The sequence below is a fragment of the Amphiprion ocellaris genome, chromosome 23, assembly GCF_022539595.1.
Source record: "Amphiprion ocellaris isolate individual 3 ecotype Okinawa chromosome 23, ASM2253959v1, whole genome shotgun sequence".
Taxonomy (NCBI): Eukaryota; Metazoa; Chordata; class Actinopteri; family Pomacentridae; genus Amphiprion; species Amphiprion ocellaris.
This window is the reverse complement of record NC_072788.1, coordinates 25697339-25706663: the sequence shown is the minus strand read 5'-3', so window position 1 is coordinate 25706663 and position 9325 is coordinate 25697339. Positions and strand designations below refer to the sequence as shown.

The following is a 9325-nucleotide window of genomic DNA, read 5'->3' as shown; positions in this document are numbered from 1 at the left end:
TAACGTGTCAACATCACACCGGACTGTCTCCCCGCCGTAGACCCGGACTGAACCGTACCGAACCGGACCGTCTCTCCGCGGTAGAAAAGGACCGAACCGAACTGAACCGGACTGAACCGGACCGAACCGGACATGGACAGACCCAGGTTCTTCACTCCCTCCGAGGTGGCGGCTCATAACACCGCAGCCGACCTCTGGGTGTCTTTTCTGGGCAAAGTGTTCGACCTGAGCCCGCTGATGGACCGGCACGGAGGTGAGAGAACCGGACAGAACCGGGTAGAACCGGACAGAACCGGAACCTGTTTAATTAGGATTCATTAATATTACCTGAAGGGAAGCTGCAGCTTTAGATGTTTTCAGACAACAGCTATTCTTTTACACACCGATTCAGTCTAAAAACACTGAAAGAAATATTATAATTCATATATAAATATTATACTTTACATACAAATGTTCTAATTTATATATTAAAATGTCTATATATATATGAATATAATAATTTGTAATTAAAATATTATAGTTTATGTATAGATATGTATATTTATTTCTAAACATTATAGAATTAATATATAAATATTAGAATTTATATATTAATGCTATAATTTAAAAATTATAATTTATTATTAAAATATTAGAATTTATATATAAATTTAAATATTTTTAATTATATATACATATATAAATAGACATCCATCCATCCATTATCTATACACCGCTTAATCCTCACTAGGGTCATGGGGGGGCTGGAGTCTATCCCAGCTGACTCAGGTGAAGGCAGGGGACACCCTAGACAGGTCACCAGTCTGTCACAGGGCTACATACAGAGACAAACAAGCACTCTCACATTCACACCTACGGGCAATTTAGAGTAATCAATTAACCTCAGCATATTTTTTTTTGGACTGTGGGAGGAAGCCGGAGTACCCGGAGAGAACCCACACATGCACAGGGAGAACATGCAAACTCCATGCAGAAAGATCCCGGGAAAGCCGGGACGTGAACCAGGGACCTTCTTGCTGCAAGGCGAAAGTGCTAACCACTACGCCACTGTACAGCCCATATATAAATAGACATTGTATATATAATTATGCATGTCTATTTACATACAAATATTACAATGTATAATTTAAATATTATAATTTATGTATTATAGATATATTTATACATAAATATATCTAATTATATATGTGTGTTTAGATAGATAGATAGATAGATAGATAGATAGATAGATAGATAGATAGATAGATAGATAGATAGATAGATAGATAGATAGATGATAACTGACATATTTATGTATAGAAATGTTTATTATATGTAGAAATATGTCTATTTATATATAAATAGACAATAGAAACTGAAGAAATCAGTTTCTTGTCAGTTGCTCTTACAGGACAATAATAATAGTCGTCTTTATTAATTAATAACTGGAACATAAACACACGTTATCAAGCTGATTACATTTAAAAATCAATGTATTCATCATATTCAAACTGATTGTTTTAGGTGTTATGAGTTTAATTTACACTAATTATGGAAGACAGATCCTTTAATAAAGTATTTCTTTATTCTTTAAATTAATTTTGGTCTAAATCCTCATATTTATTTATTTATTTTTTACACAAATCGACAATTTTTTTTAAAAATTAGTTGCTCCACTTATGTTTTCTTCAGTAGTTTTTGTTTTTTCTGTAAGAAATTCATCATTTCAACAACAAACTGTAATTTATTCTGTTATTTATGCTGCAGTTGTGTTTGTTTCCTGGTTCCACCTGGTAAAATGTGAATATATTCTCTGTGTCTTTATTAATCATGACGGTAAACTCAAATCTAAACTGTTTGCTGGACAAAACTAGAAGGTCAGAAAATGTGGATTAAAATGTGTTGTTTCTTCCAGAGATCTGCTGTCCTGAAGGAGGACATAAATATGAGACAGTGATGGTGTTGATGTTCTAAACGCTGCTGTCTGTCTGCAGGAGACGTTCTGATGCTGCCCATCATGGAGGCTGCTGGGAAGGACATTAGCTACTGGTTCGACCCCGAGACCAAAGACGTGAGCGCTAACAAACTACTGTCCTCAGAAAACTACAAACATCAAGGAAAACCACAGTGAAATTAATCAAAGAAGTTACTGTGAAGTTAAAATACCGGGATAGTGAGACTTCAAAAGTCAAAAACCTGGTTAGGAAGACACCAAAACATCAGAAACATGTAAAACCTGCACATTAAAACACTAAAAGATGTAAAACCTGGACATTAAAACACTAAAAGATGTAAAAGCGTGTTCTAAACACCCTGTCCTGTTGACCTGTGATAAATGAATCTGGACCTGAACCCTCAGATCCGGACCTACGTGGACCTCCAGACCTGCTGTCAGAGGTACTACACCCCCAGGGGGCGCTTCCTCCACGTTCCCCCCGCCGGCCCTCGCTCCGACTGGGCCAGCGACTTCGGAGAGCCCTGGTGGAAGGACCAGAGCTACCAGGTGGGGCTGCTGTCCTCCAAGACCAGGTGGATCCGGATCATCAACACGCTGACATCCCAGGAGCAGCGGCTGGAGGTGAGCTGGAGGACAGGTGCACTCTGGGTAACGCAGTCCACTGGTGTCCTCCAATAGGACGCCAGTCATGTTGTCATGTCTCATCATGTCATGTCGTGTCATCTCGTATTGTATAATGTCATGTCATGTTGTGTCATGTCATGTCGTATCATGTCATGCCGTATCATGTCATGCCATATCATGTCATATCATGTCGTATCATGTCATGTCATATCATGTCATGTCGTATCATGTCATGTCATCTCGTATCGTATAATGTCATATCATGTCATGCCGTATTGTATAATGTCATGTCATATCATGTCATGTCGTATCGTCATGCCATGTCATGTCATATCATGTCATATCATGTCGTATCATGTCATGTCATATCATGTCATGTCGTATCATGTCATGTCATCTCGTATCGTATGCCATATCATGTCATCTCGTATTGTATAATGTCATGTCATATCATGTCATGTCATCTCGTATCGTATAATGTCATATCATGTCATGCCATGTCATATCATGTCGTATCATATGTCATGTCATGTCGCATCATTTCATGTCGTATCATGTCATGACATTGTGCCATTGTGTCGTGTCATGTTGTTGAGTTGTCGTCTTATATCCCGTCGTGTCGTGTCGTCAGGTGTGCAGTGAGGAGACCCTGGAGGAGATCCGACAGCGTTACCTGCGCTACAACGCTCACGCTCACAGCTACACCTGGAAACACAACGGAGAGGTTCTGGACCTGAACCTTACACTGGAGGAAAACAACGTTCTGGATGAGGACGTGGAGCTGGAGGAGCTGAGGCTGGACCGAGACATGTTCACGCCCGCTCTGCTGCTTTACTTCAGTGATGACCTCACAGAGGGATGATGTCATCACTAGTTACAGATAAACAATGAGCTCGATCAGTCGGATGCCTGGGCTCCGTTTTTGGTCTCAACCAGAGATCAGCTGGTCTACAACATGAGATGGAAAGATTCCATCTGAAGCACAAACTACAGAATCAACAACAATAGGACAGATACGACACACAAAACCAACGAAATGAAACACACATGACCAGAATGAGACAAAAATGACCAATAAAGCAGGAAATGACACACAAAAATAAAAGATGTAGAGTGATTTATAAACATGTATGACGTATTATCAGGAATGTTTCTACATTTATGACTCGTTCACTTATTGTTCACTTATCAGGCTGTCAGTTGTTGCACAGAGCTAAAAAAGAAAAACACTACTGGCCACAAATAGAGATATCTGACCTTAAAATAACACAACCACAGAGAGACACAAAACAACCACAAAGAGGCACAACGCAACCTCAAAGAGACACAACACAACCACAAAAAGACACAAAACAACCACAAAGAGACACAAAGCAACCACAGAGAGACACAACACAACCACAAAGAGACACAAAACAACCACAAAAAGACACAAAACAACCACAAAGAGACACAAACAGACACACACCTAACACTACTCTGACAAACAGCTGGACGGTAAACGTTGTGTTGATGTTAAAACTCTCCACACTGAACTTCAGACACACAAACACACAGCGGGACACTCGGTGTTTTCCAGTTCAAAGTGCGTTTGGAGGCCGACGACCTGCGGCTCTGTTTGGACAGTTGACGGTCTGCGAGAAGACGGAGCGGAGACATCGCCATGACGACTGAGTACCATGACGACGTGGAGGACGACAGCAGCTCCTTCTGGAACAAAGGTACCCGAACACACCTGGACACCAGAACCAGGAAGCAGCTCACCGTGACCTCACACCACCTGTCTGTCTGTTGTCCGTCTGTCCGTCAGAGCCTCGGCCCGTCGCCCTGTCCGTCCACGGATACAGACGCTGGATGTTTCCGGCTGCCGCGGCGACGCTCGTCCTCGTCCTGATTATCGCCATGGCGGCCAGCAGTGAGTGGACTCAGGCTTCACTGAGGTTTCATGACTTTAGGGACCGCTGAGGGTCGACATGTTGGACCTGGAACTGGACCAACATGAAATCTGATGAATCACAATATTTTAATGTGGAGAAACGTTCCTGTATGACCAAAACTGACTAAAATTACTGAAACATTCTCCAAAACCATCTGAAGTAAGTCCAATGTTAATACAAATTTGCCTAAAATGACTCCAGATCCACCCAGTTTGACACTAGATTAACTCCATATTGACTCCAGATTAACTCTAGATTATCTCTAGATTGACTTCAGATTGACTCCAGATTGATTCCAGATTAACTCCAGATTGAATCCAGATTGATTCCAGATTGACTCCAGATTGACTCTAGGTTGAATCCAGATTGACTCCAGATTGACCCCAGATTGACTCCAGATTGGTCCAAATGATGCAGATTTGGTCTAAAAGCCTCCAGATAAGAACAATGTGACAATTTTTTTTCCATTGTGACCAAAATTACTCGCTGATGAAAAATGATTCAATAGTTTTCTAATGTGACCAAAAACTTTTCCAAACGATGTAAAGTGATGAGTCCAAATGACCTGACATTTATTTTACGATGTCATGAAAACCTGTTCTGTGGTTTTGGCAGCTGGCAGTGAAAACTACCTGAGGACTCTGATATTTAATAGCAGTTAATTATTAAACATCTGCAGTTCTGAGTTTTAAACTGAAAATGTGAGACATATATGGGTTGTACTGACTGACAGTGTTGCTGTATCTGAAACATCACGTTAACGGTCAGATATCTGATGTGTGCAGACAACAAGACATCAAACTGACTATGGTCCGTGGAGAAATGTGTCTCCAATCAGGAAATAGTCTGATCCACAGTAGACCGCCACCTACATACACAGGAAATAGCCTTATCTACAACGTACCATCACCTACATACACCAGCAAATAGTCTAATCTATGATGTACCATCACCTACATACACCGTCACCTACATATAGCAAGAAATAGTCTGTTGCCCATATAATAGTCTAATCCACAGTGGACAGTACATACACCAGCAAATAGTCTTATTCACGACGTACCGTCACCTACATACACAGGAAATAGCCTCATCCATTGTGGATCATCACCGATATACACTAGGAAATAGCCTGATCCACAGTAGATTATCACCTATAGCAAGAAATAGTTTTTTGCCCATATACATCATGAAATAGTCTAATCCACAGCAGACAGTCACCTACATACACCAGCAAATAGTCTGATCCATGGTGGACTATCACCTACACACCAGGAAATACTCTGTTGCCCATATGAATCAAGAAATAATCTAATCCACAGTGGACCCTCACCTACATATAACGGGAAATAGTCTTATCCATGACAGACGTCACCGATATATACCAGTAAATTCCAGGAATACATACACCAGGAAACAGTCTGATCCATGATGGACTGTCACGTACATACACCAGTAAATAGTCCCCCCCATGCCCCAGTGATCTGTACTCTTGTTAATCCTCAGGACTTAGTGATCTTTGTTGTATTTTCTGATACTGGGATCCATGAAGTAATAAACATCAGTGAGACTCACCTTCACCTGTTCCTCATCACCTGAACACACCTGCAGCACCATCCAGTCCACGTGTCCCGTGTGAAACATGACATTCTCAGTCAGATATCTGGTGTTTTTCAGACGCCAGGACGTCGAGCCGACTGTGGTCTGTGGAGAAAAGTGTCTCCAACCTGAGTGAATCTCTGAGCGACGCCCAGCAGCTCACCAAAGGTACCAGAACTTTCCTGTCAGCTCTGAACTCTGCCAGCTCTAACCTGTCCTCGCTCTGCTCCAGATGCAGCTAAAGACGTCCAGCGGCTCAAGTTTGCTGTGGAGAGCAACAAGGACCAGCTGACGTCGGGTAAGAACTTCTGCAGAAACACTGAGCTGCCCCACTGTTCATGACTCACCATCCATCTGTTTGTTCCTTCAGTATCGGAGGCTTTGAAGCAGCTTTCAGCCCTCGACTCCATCAAGAGGACGGTGGCAGCGCTCAAATGTTCCCTCGAACGCTTCATCAACAACGGTAAACTCTTCTCAGACTTTTAGAACAGCAGATCCAGAACAAGGTTTTGGGTTTGAACACACAGACTGAAGATGTTTGGACCTTCAGCAGCACCATCTGCTGGTTCACTGTTTGAAGCTTCTCCGTCTGAAGTTCTTGACTCCTCCCAACTCCCAGATGATCAGTGGAGCTGAGGCAGGTCATGGATCCTATGATAGCACCCATCAAACCAGCGTGAAACTAATCTTAAACCAGTCTAACCAGTCTAACACCAGCCTAAACAAAGTCCTAGATCAAGTCCATGACCAGTTCCAACCAAGTCCCAAAACTAAAAACTAAATCAAAGTCTGTAAACTTGAGGGACTTTCAGACCTTGTGGTCCAAGATTTTCTGGTTCTTCCCCAACGGTCCACAGTCTAAAAACGTTCTGTTTTATGAAGAAATGTCCTCATTTAGCCAAAACTTTCTCACCTCCTGAAAACATTTAATAGTATGATTGTCTAAAAGGTTCTGGGATGTCCACGTGTCCACCAAGTGTCCTCAGCTTCCAAATAAGTCCAGACTCTGAGTTCTAGCTCTGATTTCAGTCTTTGGAAAGGCAGAAGAACCAGAAGATTGTCTGATTGTCTCCTGTCCGTCTGTCCATCTGTCTCAGGGTCAACGGCGGACGGCTGCTGTCCTCTGGGTTGGGACGCCTTCAGCTCCAACTGTTACCTCTTCAGCAAGGATGCTTTGTCGTGGGACGATGCCAGAGACTGGTGCAACGGACACGAGTCCCACCTGGCCATCCTCCTGACCGACGAGGAGTGGGTGAGTCCATCCGTCCGTCGTCTGTCTGTCTCAGCTGTTTGGACAACATCCATCTACTGTAAACACAGAGCGGTTAACCGTCTGTCTGTCTGTCTGTCTGTCCACCAGGACTTTGTGACCCGTCACACCTCAGGCAGCTTCTACTGGATCGGTCTGACCGATGAGAGGACGGGGAAGTGGGAGTGGGTCAACCAGACGCCCTACGTGATGAACCGGAGGTGAGCCATTCGTTAGAAAACCCAGCAATCTAAAGTTTCCTTTAGCAGCAGTCAGCAAAGGTGAGAAGGAACAAGAAAACCTCCATTAGACCAGAACCAGGCTCAGGGAAGGCAGATATCTGCCTCGACCGGTTGGGGTGAGGGTGGAGATATCAGATGGAGAACAAACAGAACAATGAACATTTAGGAGGTCAGTGAGAACAGAAGCTGTAGATCAGAGACATGAAGATCCAGATCCAGAGAACAAACACAAACATCATGACTCACTGAGATCTAAAACCACTTCCTGATGGTCCCAGCTGGTCAAAGGAAACCCTCAGCCTGAAGCTGCTCTGATAGTCCAGAATGTTCCACGTGGTGAATCTCCAGGATTCAGCTGCTGGTCAGATCCAGCCCCAGCAGACTGAACCCCCTCCAGCCTCTCATGGGTCACCGCGTCTTTGTGTAGAAGGGGACCAGGGAGTCCAGTTAGCTTCTTGGCCTTCTCAGGTATCTCCTCTTTGGGAATCTCCATGACTAGACCATCCTCCCAACCTCCTTATCACCTTCAGGCCCAACAGAGCTGATCCAGGAGCTTTGTTTGGTTCTTTTAGACCTTGTAGGAACAGCCAGCCTGATGGCGACCTGACGATGTTCTCCTTACCACTCCTACCTTCAGGTTCAGTCAAATATTCAAATTAAGACCATAGCTAATTTAAATCTCAAGGTTAAGAACTGACAGTGTTTTATATTTTAAGAAACGGCCCAAATAATTTCAGAATTACGGTTAAAACCTGACAAAATGCATCATTCGAAGAAAACCCAAAGAATCCTGAAGAAGGAAGCCTGAACTGAAAGTCTTCTCACCTTGTGCTTGTGTTGTTTGTGTTGTTTGTGTTTCCAGGCGCTGGAAGCCGGGTCAGCCGGACAGCTGGACGGCTCACGGTCTCGGTCCCGGAGACGAAGACTGCGCTCATCTTCACTTCGATGGACGCCTCAACGACCTGCACTGCTCCAGCAAGCTACGCTACGTCTGTCAGAAACACAGCCAGCGCAGCAGCTGAACACCAGCAAATAGTCTGATCCACAGCAGACCGTCACTTACATACACCAGCAAATAGTCTGATCCATGATGGGCTGTCACCTACATACACCAGCAAATAGTCTGATCCACAGCAGACAGTCGCCTACATACACCAGCAAATAGTCTGATCCACAGTGGACAGTCACCTACATACACCAGCAAATAGTCTGATCCACAGTGGACAGTCACCTACATACACCAGCAAATAGTCTGATCCACAGCAGACAGTCACCTACATACACCAGCAAATAGTCTGATCCACAGCAGACAGTCACCTACATACACCAGCAAATAGTCTGATCCACAGCAGACAGTCACCTACATACACCAGCAAATAGTCTGATCCACAGCAGACAGTCACCTACATACACCAGCAAATAGTCTGATCCACAGCAGTCACCTACATACACCAGTAAATAGTCTTATCCACAGCAGACCGTCACCTACATACACCAGGAAGTAGTCTGATCCATAGCAGACAGTCCCCCCCATGCCCCAGTGATCTGTACTCTTGTTAATCCTCAAGACTTAGTGATCTTTGTTGTATTTTCTGATCCTGGGATCCATGAAGTAATAAACATCAGTGAGACTCACCTCCACCGGTTCCTCATCACCTGAACACACCTGCAGCACCATCCAGTCCACAGATAACCTGACAGGATGATTACTGACTCGAGAAAAGTGGTTGTGACAATA

At 43.6% G+C, this 9325-nt stretch overlaps 2 protein-coding genes across 2 annotated transcripts; both read left to right on the top strand.

The window, feature by feature from the left end:
- The first annotated feature begins 12 nt into the window (after positions 1 to 12).
- Positions 13 to 3965, top strand: LOC111567094 (cytochrome b5 domain-containing protein 1). Its single transcript, XM_023267986.3, has 4 exons — positions 13 to 253; positions 1974 to 2050; positions 2339 to 2557; positions 3192 to 3965. The coding sequence occupies exons 1-4, from the start codon at positions 133 to 135 to the stop codon at positions 3420 to 3422; spliced, it is 648 nt and encodes a 215-aa protein (XP_023123754.1). The 5' UTR covers positions 13 to 132; the 3' UTR covers positions 3423 to 3965.
- A 149-nt stretch (positions 3966 to 4114) lies between these two features.
- asgr1a (asialoglycoprotein receptor 1a) lies at positions 4115 to 9222 on the top strand. Its single transcript, XM_023267981.3, has 8 exons — positions 4115 to 4281; positions 4371 to 4475; positions 6175 to 6264; positions 6329 to 6394; positions 6467 to 6559; positions 7194 to 7348; positions 7457 to 7566; positions 8450 to 9222. Exons 1-8 carry the CDS (start codon positions 4224 to 4226, stop codon positions 8607 to 8609), a joined length of 837 nt encoding a protein of 278 aa, XP_023123749.2. The 5' UTR covers positions 4115 to 4223; the 3' UTR covers positions 8610 to 9222.
- The last annotated feature ends 103 nt before the right edge of the window (positions 9223 to 9325 follow it).

What these genes read in the sequence shown, in the direction of transcription:
- asgr1a (XM_023267981.3), top strand. Translation starts at nt 4,224, where the DNA reads ATGACGACTGAGTACCATGACGACGTGGAGGACGACAGCAGCTCCTTC. An exon ending in CGCCCAGCAGCTCACCAAAG is followed by an intron (nt 6,265 to 6,328) that starts GTACCAGAACTT and finishes GCTCTGCTCCAG; the next exon opens with ATGCAGCTAAAGACGTCCAG. An exon ending in CCCTACGTGATGAACCGGAG is followed by an intron (nt 7,567 to 8,449) that starts GTGAGCCATTCG and finishes TTGTGTTTCCAG; the next exon opens with GCGCTGGAAGCCGGGTCAGC.
- LOC111567094 (XM_023267986.3), top strand. Translation starts at nt 133, where the DNA reads ATGGACAGACCCAGGTTCTTCACTCCCTCCGAGGTGGCGGCTCATAAC. An exon ending in GCTGATGGACCGGCACGGAG is followed by an intron (nt 254 to 1,973) that starts GTGAGAGAACCG and finishes GTCTGTCTGCAG; the next exon opens with GAGACGTTCTGATGCTGCCC. An exon ending in TCGACCCCGAGACCAAAGAC is followed by an intron (nt 2,051 to 2,338) that starts GTGAGCGCTAAC and finishes CTGAACCCTCAG; the next exon opens with ATCCGGACCTACGTGGACCT.